The 23,525-nt window shown below is 45.5% G+C and overlaps 1 protein-coding gene across 1 annotated transcript in view; it reads left to right on the forward strand.

Moving 5' to 3' along the window:
- The window catches only part of LOC136673744 (phospholipid-transporting ATPase ABCA1), a 184,525-nt gene that overhangs the window by 43,506 nt on the left and 117,494 nt on the right, over nucleotides 1-23,525 (forward strand). Inside the window, 3 exon segments of the mRNA XM_066649438.1 lie at nucleotides 63-260; nucleotides 9,984-10,180; nucleotides 12,170-12,346. Of these exon segments, the coding sequence (XP_066505535.1) occupies nucleotides 63-260; nucleotides 9,984-10,180; nucleotides 12,170-12,346 (572 nt within the window).

Below are 23,525 nucleotides of genomic sequence, written 5' to 3' on the forward strand. Positions count from 1 at the left end.
TAAATTGGCTAAACTTTCACGACATTTATTAATTACCTTATGTTTTTTGTTGCCCCTTTAAGACCCTCCTGAAGAACCCTGTGTTTGCGGCAGCTCTGGACCAGCAGCTGAACGGAACCAAGTTATCGTCTGCCATGATCTCCAACTTTCTGTTTAATGGAGCTGAGAAAGACCGGCCTGCGGGGATGCCTTCATTCGACTGGAGAAACGTCTTCAACGCCACCAGCCAGGCAGCCACACTTCTGAAGCAGGTCATGGAGGTGAGTGACACTTTGCACCATTCATTTGTACCACACTTCTGCATTCTTTGTCTTTCCTTTACCCCAGAGCTGATCCTGGAATTTATTCTTGTCCCTCTGAGCAAATCTTCCTGTTTCACCTGATCAAGGTCTTCAGGGGCGTCTAAGCATTCAAAATATCTCACTCTACTTCAGAGTGGAACATAGTTCTGTTTCTTAACGTCTGTGACCTGCTTTGGTCCAAACCCGACGAGCCCCACAGCAGTGTTCTCCCCCTGTGTAAACAGCCCTGTTCAGAATGCACCTGTTCCTTTAAATGATAATGAGCCGCTCGCTGTTCACCCCGACCCCGAGCGCACAGCAGTGAGGAGCGAGGAGCAGAAGCTCTGGTTTTTAGCTGTTTTCGCTCAATTCGAAGGAAAGAGACACTCTGTGTCTTTTTCCTTCTCTGTCTCTGTCTCCTTCTGTGTCTCTCTTTTCTTCTCTGTGTCTCCTCTGTGTCTCTGTCTCCTTCTGTCTCTCTCTTTTCTTCTGTGTCTCGGTCTCCTTCTGTCTCTCTTTGTTTCTGTGTCTCTATCCTTCTCTGTGTCTCTGTCTCCTTCTGTCTCTCTCTTTTCTTCTGTGTCTCGGTCTCCTTCTGTCTCTCTTTGCTTCTATGTCTCTTTCCTTCTATGTGTCTCTGTCTCCTTATCTGTGTCTGTCTCTCCTTTCTTCTGTGTCTCTCTTTCCTTCTCTGTTTCTCTGTCTCCTTCTCTGTGTCTCTGTCTCCTTCTGTCTCTCTTTGCTTCTGTGTCTCTTTCCTTCTGTGTCTCTGTCTCCTTCTGTCTCTCTTTTCCTCTGTGTCTCTCTTTCCTTCTCTTTATCTCTGTCTCCTTCTCTGTGTCTCTGTCTCCTTCTGTCTCTCTTTTCTTCTGTGTCTCTCTTTCCTTTTCTGTGTCTCTGTCTCTTTCTCAGTGTCTCTGTCTCTTTCTCAGAAGGCATAGTTTTACGTGCTGTCCACAGAGGGCCTGATGTTTTCTGCTTAAATAAAGCTGTCTTTGGAGTCTCTGTTTTTTAGCTGTTTTTGCTCGATTCTCTTTCTTCTCTGTTCTAGTTTTCTCCATTTTTACTCAGTGCTCTTATTTCTCCGCGCTCATTGGGTGTGGTTCGCTGTGTTTACGACTTGTCTTTCCAATGTTTTCTGACTTAGGCAGTGCACAGGAGACTGACTGAGGGGTCTTGTTTCACCGTGTGTGGGTTGAACGAGGGATTTCTACATAATCTACACCATGATTTACACCTTGATCTAGATCTAAACATTGAAGGTCATTAGAATTCCTGGAAAAGGTTTGGATCTATGTTCCACTGATAGGCGGACCTCCCAGAGAGTGAAATCTAAAGCTCTAGAAGATATTAGATGAACAGACGCATGACTGGATCTAAACTCAGACCTCCAGAGTGAGGCGGTGTCTGTGGGGAAGTGGATCTCCAGGAATGAAGGTGTATCTAGCTAATCCTGTAAGTAGCTAAACAGGAACAGGACTTGATCTAAGCTCCACAGGGCGGTAGATCTCAGGAGGTGTTTGATCTGCTACAGTGTTGGATTGGATCTTCGTTTGAGACATTTTTTGTCTTTGTGTGGTATGAGATCTCAGGAGGCATTTATGATTGAGATGATACAAACTCCTGTGTTCATCATCCATCCATCCCTCCGTCTTTGATGCTAAAGCCTAGCTGCAAACCTCTTGCTGATTTATTTGAGGCAAAGTTTCTTCTTTCTGATCTCAGGAAGCTTCTCCTTCATTCGTTGTAGTGAGAATTGTGTTCATGTATTTATTTATTTATTTATTTCCATAAAATGGCCATTTCATGACCAGTCCAGCTCTGCCATTCATTAGGCTTTTGAAGAATTGCCATCAGGCGGAAATAAAAGAAGCACTCAGGCCCCCCGCTGCGCCGCTACAAACACAGAACATGGAGAGTCTATGGAAATGAGAGGAGCCTAATTGAATTGAAGTTCAATTCCAGCGCTCGATTGTCCACCCACATAAACACACACACACACACACACACACACGCACACATGGACACACACGTGCACACTACCCACATCTCTTAGACCCCCTGCTTCTTCTGAACGTGCTCTTTGAAAATCAAAACACTCCGCATGCTGAGATACATGAATGGGATCATGTTTTAATTTCCTCCCTCTGTCTCTCGCTCCTTCTCTGTCTCTCTCGCTTCTTCTCTGTGTCTCTTGCTTCTGCTCCAAGTCTCTAACTCCTGCTCTATGTCTCTCATCTTTTATCTGCCTCTCTTCCCTTCTCTGTGTCTCTTGCCTCTTCTCCAAGTCTCTCACTCCTTCTGTGTCTTTTTCTGTCTCTCACTACTTTCCTGTTTATCTCTCTTTCTAACTCTCGCTCCTTCTCTATGTCTCTCATTCCATCATTGTGTCTCTTGCTTCTCCTCTAAATCTCTCTCTCTCTCTCTCTCTCTCTTTCCTTCTGTGTCTCTTGTCTCCTTCTGTGTCTCTGTCTCCTTCTGTGTCTCTCTTTCCTTCTGTGTCTCTGTCTCCTGTCTCCTTCTTTGTGTCTGTGTCTCTGTCTCCTTCTGTGTCTCTGTCTCTTTCTGTGTCTCTGTCTCTTTCTGTGTCTCTGTCTCCTTCTGTGTCTCCGTCTCCTTCTCTGTGTCTCTGTCTCATTCTCTGTGTCTCTGTCTCCTGTCTCTCTTTCCTTCTCTGTGTCTCTGTCTCTTTCTCAGAAGGCATAGTTTTACGTGCTGTCCACAGAGGGTCTGATGTTATCTGCTTAAATAAAGCTGTCTTTGGAGGCCGTAGTGTCTATTGTTGCTGTTACAGCGGAGGTGAAAGAGCTGTGGTATACGGTGCTGTTCATGAAAGAGAGTCTGCACTGATATAAATGTCCGTATGAACCTGAAAGCTATTCAAAAACTATTGTAAAATTGACCTTGCTTTCACTGAAGCTTTTTTCTTAAGGTGGAATTATGTATGATATTTGTACGCAATTCAATCTCTTTTATTCACGTGTGTTCCAAGGGCATCATATCTTTGGCAAATTTTTCTTTAGAAACCAATATCTTTGATCACAGGGAGAACAGCAGCATTACTGTGGTTCCCGGGGTGTTTCTGTGTCCATGAAGTGTGTGTGTGTGCAATACTCCTGCTGTATGTGTGTGTGTGTGTGTGAGAGAGAGTGAGAGAGGGAGGGAATTTTAAGCTGTAAAATACCACAAATTTCCAAAATTGTTTTTCTCTTGTGCGAGAGCATGAGCCAGACCCCACCACCGTCAGAGAACTCTCACTGAATATTTTAAATGCTTTGTATCAGAATGAAGCTCACGTTAGCTTCTTATTCACGACTGTCCTGTTCCACCTTAAATGTCCCGTTCCACCTTAAATGATCCAGCAGTTACATATAATAGACAACTGGTGAGTGATTTCCTACTAGAATTGTCCGATGCGCTTTAAATTGTACAGAAATCACATATAACTCTCAGCGGTTGTGCACTTACTGCTTTGAATAAATAAATCCACCTTAAATACTGCAGCAGTTGCATGTAACTGTGAACTGCTTTGTAGTATCTTATTAAAAGTGAGTAGTTACATATAATTGATGGAGTTTGGTAGCCGCTGAGGTTTAATCACCCCGTGGTAACTCGAGGAGGGGCAGAGTGGGGTATAATTACAGGGTTTTTACAATAATCAGGAAGTGAGAAGCTAACCTCCGCTGCGCTGTGTAAAGGTGCCAGTTTCTATGAAGTTTAATTTTCAAATAAAAGTTCAATTTCAGATGTTTATTTTGTGTGTGTGTGTGTGGGGGGGGGGGGTATTTTATCCCTTTAATGCTGTCCATATGTTCTCACTGAGACACAATTCCCAGGGAATAAACTTATGGAAACTAGGGGAACGAAGCCCATCACTGACAGATCCTGCTTTGTTTTCTTTCTTGATTAAAAAATGGAGCTAAATATCAACGTATTTGATTGAATTAATTCCTTGTTTTCATCCACACACTCCTGGGAGTTAATTCTCATAGGAAAACAGAGATCAATACAGCCTTAAAATATATGTTTATGATGTTATCATGATATGAAAAAGTGAGAGAGAGAGAGAGTAAAGAGAGAGAGAGAGAGACGGTAGAGAGAGAGAGAGAGAGGGTAGAGAGAGGGAGGGAGGGAGAGAGAGGATAGAGAGAGAGAGAGAGAAAGAGAGATAGAAAGGGTAGAGAGAGAGATAGAAAGAGTAGAGAGAGAGAGGGAGGGAGAGAGAGAGAGGGTAGAGAAAGAGAGAGAAAGAGTAGAGAGAGAGTGAGTAAAAAGGGGAGAGAGAGAGAGAGGGAGTAAGAGTGAGAGAGTAGAGAGAGAGAGTGAGTAAAAAGGGGAGAGAGAGAGAAAGAGAGAGTAGAGAGAAAGTGAGAGAGTAGAGAGAGAGAGTGAGTAAAAAGGGGAGAGAGAGAAAGAAAGAGTAGAGAGAGAGAGAGAGAGAGGGAGTGAGAGTGAGAGAGAGTAGAGAGGGTAGAGCGTTGGCTACCTGGCAATGGAAAAAGAATCACTCTGTTTTCTCACACACACACACCATGCAGTGTTGGCTCATCACACCAGCATCGACACACAGCATCCGGCCGCTGCTCTGTTACCATGACATCACACCTCTCCTGCTGATGCTCTGCCGCTTCCTGTGATGTTTTGTGTCTGGAAGCCATTCTCTCTCTCTCTCTCTCTCTCTCTGTCTCTCTCTCTCTCGTCCGTCTAAAAACGCTTCCCCCTACGGTTACCAAAACAAATATTGTGTGTTGAAAGCAGCATCTCATCTCCGGTGGGATGCGGAGCACAGTGTGTCGCGGTTCGAGGCTCTGTGTGTGTGTGTGTGTGTCTCAGTCTCAGGAGAAGGGCCTGGTCCCAGTCTGATTTCACACACGTTACTACGGGTCATTACTCTCTCTCTCAGTGGAGGATGAGTATGAACCACAGGAATAACACAGTGTTTGCTGAGAGTTGTTTCCGCGGCAGGGAGAACGCCCCCAGGCTGTAGCCCCAGGTGTGTGTTATCTGCAGATTTGTTTCTGTTACAGGTATCACGCTACATTGCCGCCTTAAAATCCCTTACCAGTTACATGCAAAGGCTTATTAGTCCGTCATTACACAGACATCAGTGCAGAGTTCCTTCTTAAAGACCCACAGAAAGATGGTACCAAAGCACACTGTTCACATTGTCCTCCTGTAACCCCAGCCTTTACCTGCAGCAAAAAAAAAAATTGCAGCTCACATTACATTCACACTAGAGGGCGATAAGCTGATCGTAGCACCCCATGTTGGCGTCTCACGTGTGTGTTCTGTGCAGAAAGCTGACACTTGTGAGTTTGTATAATATAGGGACATTGGACAGTTGCTCTCTGATTGGTCAGAAGAATTGCTAGAACAAATCATTTAGTTTATTCATGTCTCCACATCAAGACCCCAGTCAGTTCTCTGTGCGCTGCCTGAGTCAGAAACACGGGATAAAACGAGTCGTTCAAATTCTGCTACGCTTCTGACGTCAAGTGCAGAGACTTTCGAATGGCCCCGCCCCCTCGTCTGAGTCTGTCCAATCACAGCGCTGGACCCGTGTTTATGTGAGAGCGGAAAGACGAGGTTAAACTCAGCAAAACAGACACAACGAGCGCGGAGAAATAAGAGCACTGAGTCAAAACGGAGAAGAAAGAGAACAGAGTGAAAACGGCTAAAAACCAGAGCTTCTGCTCCTCGCTCCTCACTGCTGTGCGCTCGGGGTCGGGGTGAACAGCGAGCGGCTCGTTATCATTTAAAGGAACAGGTGCGTTCTGAACAGGGGCTGTTTACACAGGGGGAAGAACACTGCTGTGGGGCTCGTGGAGTTTGGACCAAAGCAGGTCACAGACGCTTCATTAAGAAACAGAACTGTGTTCCACTGAAAAATAAAGATGTAGAAGAATGAATGAACAAGACGTATGTCATATATATTAAGATGTTTTCATATAATGGAGACACCACACACAGAAACATAAATATATAATAATTCTTTAATTGGTTGAAGGTGCTGGCCACAGAGTAAGAAACACATTCACACGAAACTGAATCGGAAACAATTTGACGGAGAAAACAAACAGAAGGAAAGCCGTTTTTTAAAATAAACTAATTAAACGCTAGTTGATAGTGGTCAGGAAGCTCCAGTTTTATTATTCTGCTGCTTTATCCGTGCATCAGGTCGAGGGAAATGAGCCTCTGTTGAACAAGTTGTTTTCGCTGTTGTTGTGATTTCAAGTTCCTGTTTTAATCGACTGCAAAAAAGTGCAGGAAATAAGAAAATGCACCAGGAAAATCCAGAAAAGCAAGTAATGTTTATTGATGCAGGACGCACGGAAACCAAGGCTGTACATCACTTCACAGAAGAATATTTCAATAAAATACAAGGAAAAGTAAACACAGATAAAACACACATCAAAACACAGTTAATAGAGGAACAGACAAAAGCCTTTAAACTCTAGTAATTAAAATAAACCCACATCTGACGTTAGATATGAGGAGAATTAACAAAGTTCGAAGTATCAAAGTGAATTCTAAAGTACTCACTGGATCACACCGACTGATCTCCAGCTACAAGGCTGTTTACAGATGTAAAAAAATAATTCACACCCTTATACACTCAACCCATACTTACAAAGCTAGCCCTGACCTCATGTATTCATATATCACACTCAACTTCAGTACAGCGCCGGGGAATCTCCAATACAGCTCCAACTCCAACTCTAATGCTCCTGTGCAATGTCAATATATCTCAGATACAACTCTCATATAACTCCAACAGAACTGAAATATATCTCAGATGTAGCTCCAAAACAGCTCTAATAGAGCTCCAGTATATCTCAGATATAGCTCCAATACAACTCCAACAGAGCTCAAAAATAGCTCAGATGTAGCTCTGATACAGGTCTAACAGAGCTCCAATATATCTCAGATGTAGCTCCGATACAGCTCCAATATATCTCAGATACTGCTCTGATACAACTCCAACAGAGCTCAAATATATCTCAGATGTAGCTCCGATACAGCTCTAGTAGAGCTCCAATATATCTCAGATACTTCTCTGATACACCTCAGATATAGCTCAAATACATCTCCAATATGTCTCATATATAGCTCAGATACAGCTTTGATACAACTCAGATACAGCTCTAGTAGAGCTCCAAATTGTCTCAGATACAGCTCAGATATAATTCTAATACAGCTCCATCAGAGCTCCAGTATTTCTCAGATATAGCTCAGATACAGCTCTAATAGGACTCCAAATTATCTCAGATATAGCTCAGATACAACTTTCATACAGCTCTAACAGAGCTTCAGTATTTCTCAGATATAGCTCTGATACTGCTCTGTAAAAACTCAAGTACAGCTCCAATACAACTCCAATAGAGCTCAGGTACAGCTCCAATCCGTAGCCAACACGGTTCACACACAAGTCAAAGGCAGCCCTGAGCAGTGAGGTAGCAAATTGGAGTGCATGCTGTTGTAGGGCCTTGTGTTAGTCCACCGTGTGTGTGTGTGTGTGTGTGTGTGTCTCCAGTCTGATATTCATTCCACACTCCGCAGCTGCTGGGCTGTCAGTCGTGACGGCTCATTAAAGTCCAGAGAGGCCAAGGTGCAAACAGATGAGACTGGACCACGGACCCACAAATCACAGCAACACTCCTCCGTCCATTCATCTGTTCCCCTCTCCATCCATCCATCTGTCCATCCAACCATCCATCCATCCACTCTGTTATTCTCTCTGTCCATTTCTGAACATGTGCTCTCAGCTCGGCTTGTCTTTCCTGCCCATCACACCGCTCCTCCTCCTTCTGCCTCCTGCGCTCTGTTTCTCCTCAGCGCTTTACTGTAGGCTTCAAATCACAGGCATCACTCGACTTTAAAGGGGCGGTCAGTCTTTTATAACACCAACAAGTAGCAGACAATAATTATGGGGAGGAAAAAAAAAGTTTATACTTCATAGAGTAGGCCCCCAACCTCAGTTTCACACTCACACCTGTGGACTGTGTCACACACTCACCCAGTCACTCACACACTCACACACTCACGCAGTCACACTCACACTCACACCTGCGGACAATTTCACACACTCACCCAGTCACTCACACACTCACACACTCACGCAGTCACACTCACACTCACACCTGTGGACTGTGTCACACACTCACCCAGTCACTCACACACTCACGCAGTCACACTCACACTCACACCTGTGGACTGTGTCACACACTCACCCAGTCACACACACACTCACACACTCACGCAGTCACACTCACACCTGTGGACTGTGTCACACACTCACCCAGTCACTCACACACTCACACACTCACGCAGTCACACTCACACTCACACCTGTGGACTGTGTCACACACTCACCCAGTCACTCACACACTCACACACTCACGCAGTCACACTCACACCTGTGGACTGTGTCACACACTCACCCAGTCACTCACACACTCACGCAGTCACACTCACACTCACACCTGTGGACTGTGTCACACACTCACCCAGTCACACACACACTCACACACTCACGCAGTCACACTCACACTCACACCTGTGGACTGTGTCACACACTCACCCAGTCACACACACACTCACACACTCACGCAGTCACACTCACACTCACACCTGTGGACTGTGTCACACACTCACCCAGTCACACACACACTCACGCAGTCACACTCACACTCACACCTGTGGACTGTGTCACACACTCACCCAGTCACACACACACTCACGCAGTCACACACACACTCACACCTGTGGACTGTGTCACACACTCACCCAGTCACACACACACTCACGCAGTCACACTCACACTCACACCTGCGAACAATTTCACACACTCACCCAGTCACACACACACTCACACACTCACGCAGTCACACTCACACTCACACCTGTGGACTGTGTCACACACTCACCCAGTCACACACACACTCACGCAGTCACACTCACACTCACACCTGTGGACTGTGTCACACACTCACCCAGTCACACACACACTCACACACTCACGCAGTCACACTCACACTCACACCTGCGAACAATTTCACACACTCACCCAGTCACTCACACACTCACCCAGTCACTCACACAGTCACACACTCACACAGTCACTCACACAGTCACACACTCAGACAGTCACTCACACACTCACACCTGTGGACTGTGTCACACACTCACCCAGTCACTCACACACTCACACCTGCTGACAATTTCACACACTCACCCAGTCATTCACACAGTCCCACACTCACACCTGTGGACTGTGTCGCACACTCACCCAGTCACACACACACACACTCACACCTGTGGACTGTGTCACACACTCACCCAGTCACTCTCACACTCACCCATACACTCACACACTCACACCTGTGGACAATTTCACACACTCACCCAGTCACTCACACACTCACCCATACACTCACACACTCACACCTGCGGACAATTTCACACACTCACCCAGTCACTCACACACTCACCCAGTCACTCCACCTACCAACATATGTGTGTTTGGACTGTGGGACTCTGTCCATCATTCTAGTGTTATTTTCTTTGTCCGTACCTGAACATGACCCCTCTCCACTACTGATGACCCTGTTTCTTTTAATCCTCAGTCTGTTGTAACTTATATGTTTTACATTTGAGTGCCGTGTGTGTGTTTGTGTGTGTGCGTGTGTGCGTGTGCTGCAGTGTTTTGATCTGGATAAGTTTGAGGGAGTCTCCAGTGAGTTGTTGCTGGTGGACAGAGCTCTGAAGCTGTTGGACAAGGAGCGGTTCTGGGCTGGAGTGGTCTTCACTGACCTGGACCCCAGCAGCCCCTCACTGGTCAGATACAAGATTCGCATGGACATCGAGGACACAGAGAGATCAGACAAGATCAAAGACAGGTACGAGTCTAATGTTTACACTCGAGCAGGCTGTTGATTTGATTGGAAACACTGCTCAAACTTTTCTACTGCCTGGTCTCTTCAGTACTGGTCTCTGGTTGATTTTCCACTCCCACAGCTCCCCCCTGAAATGTTACACGGCGGCGGTAACGTTAAGCGGTGTTTACTCATGGTGTATCGGCGTGTTGTTGTTGTTTGGGACTGAACACAGCTCCGTCATCAGTTCAGACAGATCAGTAGAGTTTGTTCCTTCCTTGTTGCAGCGTCCAGCTCTCGCTGGATTCTTTCTTCGGTCACCGATCCGAGGAGCGTTTGAACCTCTTCAAAAGACCACAGTGTCATTTTACGAGCTGCCGTCATGAGTCGGATAAAAACAAAAGTGATCTCTGCTGCAGCTGGAGATTTTACAGATGGAGAGTTGGTGCTGGTCGTCTGCGTTGCGTGGCGTAGAGTGACGACTCTCTCTGGACAATCAGCGCTCTGCAAGGTTTACACGCCACTGGAGTGTATTTACAGCACAGCCCTTTTGAAGGATGTATGTGGCAAAACAAAAACGAAATAATCGTTTATTAAACATTATCAATGTACTGTACACAGTTCAGGTCATCGTGATATTGTTCTGCGCTCATATCACTCAACGCTGATGTGAGAGCTACTCCTATGTTCTATGTTCCCTGTGATTCCATTTTAAAGCATGGAGCAACAGGGAGCCTTGTATTATATTTATTAATGTCTCCAACCCAAAAAATGAAAGCAAGGAGAACTGACGAGGGCTTTTTTCCATTTCAAAAGCAGCTGTTCTTTGTTATTCTGCCCCCTCTCGTTCTACGTGGCACAGTCTTTGTTCTGTACATGGTTCCTTCTGAAGTAACCCAGAGTTAAAGGACTGAGCTTTGAATCTGGATTTGGTGATTCCAAGTGTGTGCAGGACATGCATTATCATCCTGTAATGGGGTATGCGACTGCACGCCGAGAAAAGACAAGCAAAAAAGTGTAATGGAGCTCTAGAGCAGCTGCACATGATCGTAAGGACACCATGATCAATGCCAGTTGTGATAGTGGTAGCCCAGTAAACAAGGAACGTCCCCAGCCGTTCAAAATAGGTCTAAAAGTAGTCTGTACGTCAAGGACATATTTTAAACGTCAATGGACGTCCAAAATCCATCTTAATAAGTTAGTTAAGTGGTGACCAATCGATAACGTCAGTGGACGTCCAAAATCCATCTTAATAAGTTAGTTAAGTGGTGACCAATCGATAACGTCAGTGGACGTCCAAAATGTGCTTTATACAAGTAATTTTTTTTCGGGACCAATTAGTAACGTCAATGGACGTCCAAAATACATCTAATAGTCGTCTTTTCAACTTTCATTTTCAACCCTAAGAAAACGTTGATTAGACAGCAGTTATTACGTTATTTCAACGTCGAATCCACAGTTAATTGTTTACTGGGATAAATCTTCTCCATGTGCTGCTCTGCAGTCGGTTTGCGCTGGAAACCGCTCTAATGTGTTTACAAAGTCCCAGTGACTGTAAATAGGTAAAAAAAACAAAGCGTCTCAGTCTGGTACGCTAGGCCTTAACTCGGCAGAGAAACCGCAAACATTAAAAATCGTGAAAAGAGATGAGGATATTGCTTTTTTCCTGCTCTGTAGGTGGGTAATGTTGACTTACTTTTGCAGTTTCAGATTATTTAAGGTGGAACTGACTCTAAATTCGGGAGATAGTTAACTGCATGAAAGTAAACAAGTAAAAAAAGAGCGAAAGTGAATAAAAAAGACAAGTTACACTTCAGCCACCAACCAATCTCCTCAAACACACCTTTCCACCTCAAAAGACGTGGAGCTTCTGATCATAAACAAACCGGAGAGAACTGCAGGTCCCCACAATCATAGACGTTTCCTTTAATTTTATTTATCTAAGACAAACATAACATTCCTTTCCACATGCGCATGAACATGTTCTAAAGCTCTCACACTGGTTTCTTTCAGGTCCTGGACGCCGTCTGCTCGGGATAACCCCTACAATGACCTGCGTTATGTGAGAGGGGGGTTTGTTTACCTGCAGGACATGCTGGACCGCGGCATCGTCCGAACACACACCGGCGTCCGGCAGACTGTGGGCATTTACACCCAGCAGATGCCCTACCCCTGCTACATGGATGACGCGTGAGTGCACACGGCTGTGTTAGAGAGCCACGTCTCTCTCTGTCCAGATTCACTACATGTCCAAGAGCTTACAGACACCCTGGTTACTTTAAGAGGCTGTGCACACACTGCTTCATTATAATCTCCGTCGAAAACCCTGGTGTAAAACAGACATTATACTTAAACTGTGCTGATTTATTGAGGTGTGGGACCCGCGATGTTTTGCGTTCACGACGACGACTTCTTTATCATTAATTATTTATTGTCTCAAAACCTTTACGTGGTCAGAAATTCTTCAAACACCACAGTGAGGGGTAAATGTAAAGTGGGGAGGCGTCCAGACGATCAGTGTCAAACTGATCAAACCGTCACAAACCGTCGTTTGTGTCATGTGACTGTTGTTCTCAGGTGTATCTCCTGTATTCTCTGTATGTTTGTTTAAGCCCTGTTCCTTAGGCTTTGCCTTGTCGGTCATTTGATGTGTTTCTTTCCCTCGGTCACTGTCTAAATTATTGATTGTGTGTATCTTCATCTGTTTCCTGCTTAGTCGTGTTCAGTGTTTATTCTCTGCCTTAGTCCTCTATTAGTTTCTAGGTTCTTTGTCTTTGTTTAGTGTTTAGTTTTTGTTGTTCTTTTTGGTATTAGTTCAGTACAGGGGGTCCTCGACTTACGACGTTGATCCGTTCCTACGTCATGTCGTAAACTGATTTTCGGTGTAAGTCGGAACACACGTACATACTGTACGTAAATAACATACTGTAAGCACTTATCCTATCCTAACACCTATCCTTCTCGGTCCCGAGCCGCGTAACCGTGTATTCTTCCGCCCCGCCGCGCACACCACACACGAAGTTCACGTTACGACGTTTACGACGCAAAACCACTTACGTCGAAACAAGGCTTTATACAGTAAATGGGAGATGTGTCGTAACCATGAAACATCGTAACTGACGTAACCCGAGGACCTCCTGTATTGTTTTATCATTAAATCTCGGTCCCTTCATTCCACACACTGAGTGCGATATATTTTTTATGTGCTCAGTGTATTAAGTTATTTTACGTTAATTATTGTGAACACGGTCATTATTATTTTTTTGTCGTTTTTTTGTATTAGAAAATATTATTTTAATTTATTTCTCAATAAGTTAAGCACATTTTAATTCAGTCGTGTGAGTTCAGTCTACTTCAGTTACTTCAGTTCTGTTAGAAGAGTGGTGAAAAAAACATGACTCAAACTCAGTGTACTTTAAATGTGACTTAATTTAAATAACATATTAATCATAATAGGCGCAGCAGGTAGTGTCGCAGTCACACAGCTCCAGGGGCCTGGAGGTTGTGGGTTCGATGCCCGCTCCTGGTGACTGTCTGTGAGGAGTGTGGTGTGTTCTCTCTGTGTCCGCGTGGGTTTCCTCCGGGTGACTGTCTGTGAGGAGTGTGGTGTGTTCTCTGTGTGTCCGCGTGGGTTTCCTCCGGGTGACTGTCTGTGAGGAGTGTGGTGTATTCTCTCTGTGTCCGCGTGGGTTTCCTCCGGGTGATTGTCTGTGAGGAGTGTGGTGTGTTCTCCCTGTGTCCGCGTGGGTTTCCTCCGGGTGACTGTCTGTGAGGAGTGTGGTGTGTTCTCTCTGTGTCTGTGTGGGTTTCCTCCGGGTGACTGTCTGTGAGGAGTGTGGTGTGTTCTCCCTGTGTCTGTGTAGGTTTCCTCCGGGTGACTGTCTGTGAGGAGTGTGGTGTGTTCTCCCTGTGTCTGTTTGGGTTTCCTCCGGGTGACTGTCTGTGAGGAGTGTGGTGTGTTCTCCCCGTGTCTGTGTGGGTTTCCTCCGGGTGGCTGTCTGTGAGGAGTTGGTGTGTTCTCCCCGTGTCTGTTTGGGTTTCCTCCGGGAGCTCCGGTTTCCTCCCACAGTCCAAAAACACACGTTGGTAAGTGGATTGGCGACTCAAAAGTGTCCGTAGGTGTGAGTGTGTGAGTGAATGTGTGTGTGTGTATGTGTCTGTGTTGCCCTGTGAAGGACTGGCGCCCCCTCCAGGGTGTATTCCCGCCTTGCGCCCAATGATTCCAGGTAGGCTCTGGACCCACCGCGACCCTGAACTGGATAAGGGTTACAGATAATGAATGAATGAATGATTAATCATAATAGTGATTTTGTACCAAAGACTGGTTCCATAGGAGCAAAAGAACATAACTATTTCAGCACTGCGTTTTTAAGGAGTGGAGATGTGTTCTGTAACGTGACGGGGCTCTGTACAGTACATTTGAGAGTAGACAAAGAGGACTGATCACCCAGCATCACTGCATGACCTCACAAAAGCTGCCCGAATGCAATCAAGTCCTCACAGAAATGGTCCAACATCTGGTGTGAATGTTTCTTAGGAGAGTAGACTTCGAGGAGGACTGTTGGACGAGCAGGTGTCAAAAACGGAGTACAAAAAAATGTAGACTCCACATTTCACCCATTCATTGCAGTGAACACACACACACAGACACTCTCTCACACACTTTCTCACACACTCATGCACAGAGTGACGGAGCAGCCACATCATTGCCCACGGAGCATTTGGGATTAGGTTCCCTGCCATCAAAGGTAACTCAGCTGTGGATGTTGAGGGAGGAGAAGGCACTGTTTCTTCACTCCCCTGCCTCCATTTTTCCTTCCAGTCCTGGGAATCAAACCAGTGATAGCCCCTTCGTTTCTATATAAAACTGGAATGTGTTCAGAAAACGATTTCCAACATTTAAACCATTCTACACTTTATTTGCATTCGTTCTTTGTCTTTTCCATGGAGTCATTTTTATCCAAAATGCCAGATTACGCAGAAAAACACGTTGACGTAAACCTAGCCTGCGACTGACGAGGCTTTGAGTGTGTCCTTGGTGTGTGTGAGTGTGTGATTGTGGATGGCTATGAAAGGTTTTGTGACTTCTCAGCTCAATAAAATCCATTCCGTTCAGACATTTAGACACATACTCTGAGTAAGGAGACGGATTTCTCGCTCTAATTCTGTTGTCCATTACAGTCCCCCGACTCTGCTATTACTGTGTACTGGAGCCTTACACAAATGTCAATAGTTAATATTAAAGTTTAATGCTAAATGCCTTTGACTGTAAAACCTTGGGAGAGAGACGACAAACAGGGCTCTCGTTAAACACCGTGGCTGCAGCTCAATACCGCCGCTTTGTCAAGGCGTGGCGTGCCTTCTGAAGGCAAATGCCACACTAATTCAGGCTCCCACTGCTGTTTACACCTGAAGAGAAACAAGGATCCATTGTCTGTTGTTGATTATGTCTGCAGTGGTTTTGTCCATCTGCTCGTCTCAGGGACGGGGGAGGCATAACTAAGACATTAGTGCTGGATCACATTGCATCTGGCATCGGCAATAATGCCTTTATTGATCACGCTGTAACACGCTGAGGCTGGATTCATGTTTTATAGATCACACACGATGCCTCTGTGCCCCAGCTCTGACTTCTAGAAAAAGATTTAGACACAGACCCTTGCTGAGGTGGTTCTGATGTGGTCAGAGGTGGTCTGAGATAGTCAGAGGTGATCTGAGGTGGTCTGAGCTGGTGTGAGGTGGTCTGAGCTTGTCTGAGGTGATCTGAGTTGGTCTGAGCTGGTCCAAGGTGGTCGGAGTTGGTCCAAGGTGGTCGGAGTTGGTCTGAGGTGATCTGAGTTGGTCTGAGCTGGTCTGATGTAGTCTGAGGTGGTCTGAGCTGGTCTGATTTGGTCTGAGGTGTTCTGAGTTGGTCTGAGCTGGTCAGAGTTTGTCTGAGGTGGTCAGAGGTGGTCTGGGCTGATGTGAGGTGGTCTGAGGTGATCTGAGGTGGTCCGAGGTGGTCTGAGCTGGTCGGAGTTGGTCTGAGGTGATCTGAGCTGGTCTGAGGTGGTCTGATGTAGTCTGAGTTGGTCTGAGCTGGTCTGATTTGGTCTGAGCTGGTCTGAGCTGGTCTGATGTGGTCTGATGTGGTCTGAGGTGGTCTGAGTTGGTCTGAGTTGCTCTGAGCTGGTCTGAGTTGGTCTGAGCTGGTCTGAGCTGGTCTGATGTAATCTGAGGTGACCTGAGGTGGTCTGAGCTGGTCTGATGTAGTCTGAGCTGGTCTGAGGTGGTCTGATGTGGTCTGAGTTGGCCTGATATGGTCTAAGGTGGTCTGAGTTGGTCTGATGTAGTCTGAGGTGGTCTGAGCTGGTCTGAGGTGGTCTGAGCTGGTCTTATTTGGTCTGAGGTAATCTGATGTAGTCTGAGGTGATCTGATGTAGTCTGAGTTGATTTGAGGTGATCTGAGCTGGTCTGAGGTTGTCTGAGCTGGTCTGAGCTGGTCTAATGTAGTCTGAGGTGATCTGAGCTGTTCTGATTTGGTCTGAGGTGTTCTGAGGTGGTCTGAGTTGGTCTGATGTAGTCTGAGGTTGTCTGATTTAGTCTGAGGTGATATGAGGTGGTCTGAGATGGTCCTCTGTAATCTGAGGTGGTCTGAGCTGGTCTGATGTAGTCTGAGGTGATCTGAGGTGGTCTGTTATGGAGTACAGTTCATGCAAAGGTCTTAAAGCAGATTTTTTGGGAACGTATTGAAGTATATAGACACATACTGAGACATACACTGTCAGGAAATAAAGTCCAGTACAGATGTATTGTTATTCACTAAAGGTCCAGACAGTGGAAATGTCTTTTCAAAGGTCCAGCAGGGGTCTTAAAGTCCTGTTCTGTGCTTCATTACATTCTCTTCTCCAGAAGGGTTATTGAATATCTGCTTTAAAACACAAACAAAAGAAAGTTCTGGATTTGAAGTGGGGTTTTTATAATCAATTCAACTTAGAAATTCACAATTAATGTAAAATACAGTAAGAAAATATCCCCACACTTTGAATTTGAAATGGTCTGACATTACCATCTGTTTAGCCTTCAGTAGTTTAGCCATGACGTGTCAGATATAAGTAGTGTTTCATCCCAGGAGGAATATCTGGGTAAAACAAGCTGTTCTGATTCTGCTCCACTTCTGACGTCAAGTGAAGAAACTTTAGAATTGCCCCGCCCCCTCATCTGAATCTGTCCAATCACAGCACTGGACCGACATTTATTTGAGAAGAGAAAAAGAAAAGGTTAAATGTAGCAAAACAGACACAACGAGTGCGGAGAAATAAGAGCACTGAGTAAAAACGGAGAAGAAAGAGAACAGAGTGAAAACGGCTAAAAACCAGAGCTTCTGCTCCTCGCTCCTCACTGCTGTGCGCTCGGGGTCGGGGTGAACAGCGAGCGGCTCGTTATCATTTAAAGGAACAGGTGCTGAAAGCGGGCGTTCTGAACAGGGGCTGTTTACACAGGGGGAGAACACTGCTGTGGGGCTCGTGGGGTTTCGTTAAGACCCAGACATGTGTTTCTTCTTTTTGGATATGTTCAATTTAAATGCGTACATGAGAAAATGTATTAAATCTAATAAAATAAAAAAGAATGAAGCCTGGTTAAGGTTGGTCATTTTCTTCTGCTGAACCCAGTGCATGCAGAGACCAAGTCCAAGGTAGAATCCTCTGCCCAGAACCGAGCTGTCTCTAATTATGCATGTAGCATGCAAGCAAATGGATTCGTGTCGCTCAATTCCACAGCAAAATTGTACTGGATCCAAATGAATCGAGACTAATTTGCCCCATACCTCATTTCTGGTGGTCTCAGCCACAGCTGTCACGAGCCCCTCGGTGATGTCAGAGAACAAAGCCGCCTCAAACTGGAACAGAATGGAGCAGAATCTAATTGGTTTCGGCCCATTCATCGGGCAGAAATGTTAAGTTTCATTTACTCTCTCGAAGAAGTCAAGTTTTTTACCAGTTTCCTGACATTTTTAGCTAAATTACTGGCCATGTTCCACTGGGCAGTGAGAGCCGGCACCGTTCTGTTACTAATCCGTATCCAGAGCTGTCCACACCCTCTTCCAGAACCTGTGCCCATTTACCATCACATAACAGAACCGTGAAACTTGAAGGAGCGTCTGGAGGCTATGTTTTGCTCGTGTGATTTCCCATGAGGTCCTAATGTACACAGAACCGGAGGAACTTCAGGTTCGATTTCATATTTTCTGTGTTCAGAGGAACGCTGGAGCCCCGTCGTTCCATGCTGAGAAACCAGTCGGACATCCCTTCGAACTCTGGACCTTTGACCGTACATACATAAGGGGTGTGTCCTTCAGCAGCAGCCAATCAGAGCTATCTGTACTGGTTTGCATTATTAGTGACTCAAGCCTGTGTCCAGTTTAACAAGAATGGCGTTGTAAAATGACGCTTGTTTTTGTGTGAGCTGAGAGATGATTGAATTTAACCAATCAGTGATCAGCGCTGCTTCTAGCTCCGCCCATATGTTCCAGTTCAGTATGGGCACGCCAGGATGGTCCAGGTCTCCTGCCAGTGGGGAACCAGAAACAGAAGTGAAACTCTGCTTAGCCGTGGCGCTAATTCTGTTTTTTACACCTCCGGGGTTCATGTATAAAAACTTCAGAACTGAATTATTCTCATGTTCTCTACTCATGCGGCAGGAGACTCTAAAAAGCATGTTTGCTACCAACATTCAGATGTTTTTTGGCTAATTAATGTGTGTTTTTACCAGATGACACACAGCTGAAATGTTTTTAACCAAAAGAAATGGGCTAGAAAACCTCCAACCATTCATTAACTGTGATTTCAACCATAAAAGAAATAACATACCACTCCGCAAGTTCTTGTTGCCAGCTAACAGCAAGCAAAGGATGCTTAGCAACCAGCTGCTTGACGACAGCGCTAATTCTGCTTTTGTTCACCTGCAAGGTTCGTGTCTGAAAAGCCCTTGATTGAATTTTGTTCAGATTCTCTGCTCATCACAAGGGAAACTTTTTTTTTCTTTGCTCTTCCAAAGCACGCTGTGCCCAGTTTCTTGACATTTCTGGCTAAAGCGCTTATGGCTAAGTGTGACTTCACATGCTTTTACACACAGCCAGGGACTTCCTAACAAAGTGAAACGAACTAGAGAATGGGAAAGTGGGAGTGGAAGTCGGAAAGCAATTTTTTTTCTGCCTGCAACAAGCTTAGGATTCTTAGCATTGAGCCGTTTGACCAGTGGTGGCTGGTGAAAAATATTCAGTATGTCCTGTCCCTGTCCTGATCCAGCCCCTGTGCGTCCTGTACAGGATCTTGGTCTTACCTCACCTACAGCACCATGCTGTCCACATGCCCCGCCCCCACGTGCCCCGCCCCCACAACCACACACACACACACATCTTCATCACTAAGTTCAAGTTCAAGAAGTTTATTGTCATTTCAGCAGTATACAGTGTTTACAGTACACAGTGAAACGAAATAGCGTTCCTCCAGGACCAAGGTGCTACATAAGACAATACACAACATTAAAGTGTGACTAGTGTAAAGCTAGTGCAACATGAAACAGTGCACACGCATTAAAGTGCAAAGGACATAGAACACAAAACAATAAACAACATTAAAGTGCAACTAGTACAAATCTAGTGCAACATAAAACAGTGCATACACATTAAAGTGCAAAAGATATGGCTAAGAAAATACAAAACAATGTCCCTACAGTACAATGCAATACAATGCAATACAAGACAATACAAAACCATAAGTACGGTATAATAAATAAGTGTAAAAATAAGTGTATTTGTGCTGTAAACGGTAACTGGATGTAAACATGATGTAAACCGGATATGTGAAAACAGTACACTCATTTACAGTCCAACAGACCAGTGTTTGTGTGTGTGTGTGTGTGCTTCTTCAGTCCAGTCTCAGTCTCTAGGTGTTCAGGAGTCTGATAGCATGTGGGAAGAAGCTGTTACCTTTTTCCAGACGGCAGTAGGTTGAAGAGTGTGTGTGAAGGGTGTGTTTGATCTCCCACAATGCTGAGTGCTTTGCGGGTGTAGCGAGTGGTGTAGATGTCTGTGAAGGAGGGAAGAGACACACCGATAATCTTCTCAGCTGTCCTCACGATCCGCTGGAGGAACTTGCGATCTGCCCCAGTGCAGTTTCCAAACCAGACAGTGATGCAGCTGGTCATGATGCTCTCGATGACTCGATGTAGAAAGTGGTGAGAATTGGATGGGGGAGATGAGCCTTCTTCAGCCTTCACAGGAAGTAGAGGCGTTGCTGGGCTTTCTTTTTGATGTTACTGGTGTTAGTGGACCATGTGAGATCATCCGCTAGGTGAACACCAAGGAATTTGGTATTCCTGACGATCTCCACAGCAGAGTTGTCGATGTTCAGCGGCGAGTGCTCACCCCTTGTTTTTCTGAAGTCTACCACCATCTCTTTGGTTTTGTCCACGTTCAGAGACAGGTTGTTGACTTCACACCAGTCAGTTAGCCGCTGCACCTCCTCTCTGTATGCTGACTCGTCGTTCTTACTGATGAGACCCACCACAGTCATGTCATCAGCAAACTTGATGATATGATTTGAGCTGTGCATCGCTGCACAGTCATGGGTCAGCAATGTGAACAGCAGTGGACTGAGCACGCAGCCCTGGGGGGCTCCAGTGTTCAGTGTGATGGTGCTGGAGGTGTTCCTACCGATCCAGACTGACTGAGGTCTCCCAGTCAGGAAGTCCAGGATCCAGTTGCAGAGAGAAGTGTTGAGGCCCAGTATATTCAGCTTCCCGATCAGATGCTGAGGAATGATGGTGTTGAATGCTGAGCTGAAGTCTATGAACAGCATTCGGGCATATGTGTCTTTCTTGTCCAGGAGGGTGAGTGCCAGGTGCAGCGTGGTGGATATGGCATCGTCCGTTGAACGGTTAGGACGATACGCGAACTGTAGAGGGTCCAGTGTGGGGGGAAGTAAGGTTTTGATGTGCCTCATGACGAGCCTCTCGAAGCACTTTGTGATGACCGGTCTGAGTGCAAAGTTTATCACTAAGTCACATTTCCAATAACTCATTATCTCTATCAGTTGACGTTTTGTGTTATGTTCTGTGCTGTGCTGTGGTCTCCGGTGTCGACCCGAAGAAGACGGGTTCCTTATGGGTCTAGGCTCCTTCCAAGGTTTATTTCATGCGCTGAGGGAGTTTCCCCTGACCCTGGCTTCATCATAGGAGTGTTGGACCCAGATCTTTGTAAAGCTGCTTTGTGATGGCTTCTGTTTTGTGTGTGTGTGTGTGTGTGTGTGTGTGTGTGTGTGTGTTTGTGTGTGTGTGTGTGTGTGTGCTTGGATTCTTTACCCTGAACGATCACCAATAAGCGTCAGGTCCTTATTCCACCACACATTATTTTGCCTTTGTTACATACTCATTTCTTAAATATGAAGTTAATGATTATATAAAAATATTTATTGTTTAAGGCCATAGTGCAGTTTCTGCAGTGCTGAGCCCAGAGTAACAACCACAGAGGCCCTCTTCTCCCTGTCACAGCTCAGTGGAGCCTCACAATGATTTTGCAGCTGTAATTTTAAGCTAAAAATACGACCTAGTGTTGCTTTAAATGCGTAATTAATAAATAATACTCAAAAGTGCACTAAACTAAAGCGTGTCTTGTTTGGACCAAAAAAACCCAGAAGTTTGTTCCCTCATGAAAAAAGAAGGGTGTGTGTGTGTGTGTGTGTGTGGGGAAGGGGGGGGGGGTCCTCTTTAACATTTTCACATTTTGTAAATTCTAATTTTAACTCTTTCCTTCCACAGAGAGTTGGAGCCCTGACTGTGTGCACATCAGAGTTTTAATACGCAGAGGTATATTTGTGGTATATTTTAAATGATAATTTCCTGCAGTTCCACTCAAATGACAGTGAGTCTGAGTGTAGCTTCTCTGTCACTGTCAGCTTTACTCAGCTGTTTGAGATGAATAATCTCAGCTGTTTCTTTCCTTTTGGAGTATTTTCAGAACACTACATCCCCAGAGAGAGAGAGAGAGAGGGGGGGGGGAGAGAGAGAGAGATAGAGAGAGAGAGGGAGGGAGGGAGAGAGAGAGAGAGAGAGAGGGGGGGGGACAGACAGACAGAGAAGGGTAGAGAGAGAGAGAGAGAGAGAGAGAGAGGGAGGGAGGGAGAGAGAGAGAGAGAGGGGGGGGGGCAGACAGACAGAGAAGGGTAGAGAGAGAGAGAGAGAGAGAGAGAGTGTGGGGGGGAGTCGGGGGAAACGGAGAGAGAGGGGGGAGAGGGGTAGAGAGAGAAAGAGTATGTGTGTGGGGGAGAGAGAGAGAGGGGTAGAGAGAGAGAGAGAGAGGGCAAAGAAAAGCGAGTGCTGGATAGACAGGTAATGAAGAACAAATCTCTCCCTTCTCTCTGTGTTCGTTCAGCCCACTTCATTTACTGGACACTGCAAAACAACAGTCACCTTGATCCTGTGTGTGTGTGTGTGTGTGTGTGAGAGAGAGAGAGAGAGAGAGAGAGAGAGAGAGAGAGGAAGAGAGAGAGGGATCAAAGGAGATGAATAGAGGGCATAAAACCCAACAATCCTCCTGCTCCCTCAGCCATTTTCTCCACTCGTCCCAATGGACACAGCAGGATCGGCATCAATTATTAACTCTCCAAAACAGCCCCTCCATTCATAAATTATACAGAGAGAGAGAGAGAGAGAGAGAGAGAAAGAGAGATGGATATAGAATGAAAGATAAATAAAGTGAAGGAGGACAAAGAGGCTGGAGAGAGAAAGACAAAGGGAGGAAAGGGGAAAAAGAGCAGTAAGAGGGAGGGTAGGGAAAGAGGAAGAGTGGAGGAAGAGTGTGAAAGAAGAGAGGGTTGAAATAAAGGTGTGGAGAAAGAGGGGGAGATTGAAGAATGGAGGAGGAGATATTTAACTGTTTACTCGTCCTTAAGAACCAAACCTCGAAATCTCTCTCTCTCTCTCTTTCTCTCTCTCACTCTCTCTCTCTCTGTGAGTGAAAGAAGTCTTCCTGATTACACTCATCCAGTCGTTAGCCGGAGAAATAGAGAAAAGCGCAGAGAAAGTGAGGCTCATTCGCTTGAAGCCTCTGAAGCGGCCAGAAAGTATTCTTCTGTAAACAATAACTTTTAAAGCAACACGAGGTAGTGGTTTTACCTTAAAATTACAGCTTCAGAATCATTGTGATGCTCCACTGAGCTGTAGCAGGGAGAACAGAGCCTCTGTTATTTCTACTCAGGGCTTAGCACTGCAGAAACTGCACTATGTAACTTATAGAGGACGGTAGAAAATCACCCCTCCCCCCGCCCTCTGATTTCAGGACAGTGCTGTAAATGTTAATTACACTCTGCACCTGTAGGGGGAGCCCAGG

Source organism: Hoplias malabaricus, chromosome 2 (assembly GCF_029633855.1).
Source record: "Hoplias malabaricus isolate fHopMal1 chromosome 2, fHopMal1.hap1, whole genome shotgun sequence".
Taxonomy (NCBI): domain Eukaryota; kingdom Metazoa; phylum Chordata; class Actinopteri; order Characiformes; family Erythrinidae; genus Hoplias; species Hoplias malabaricus.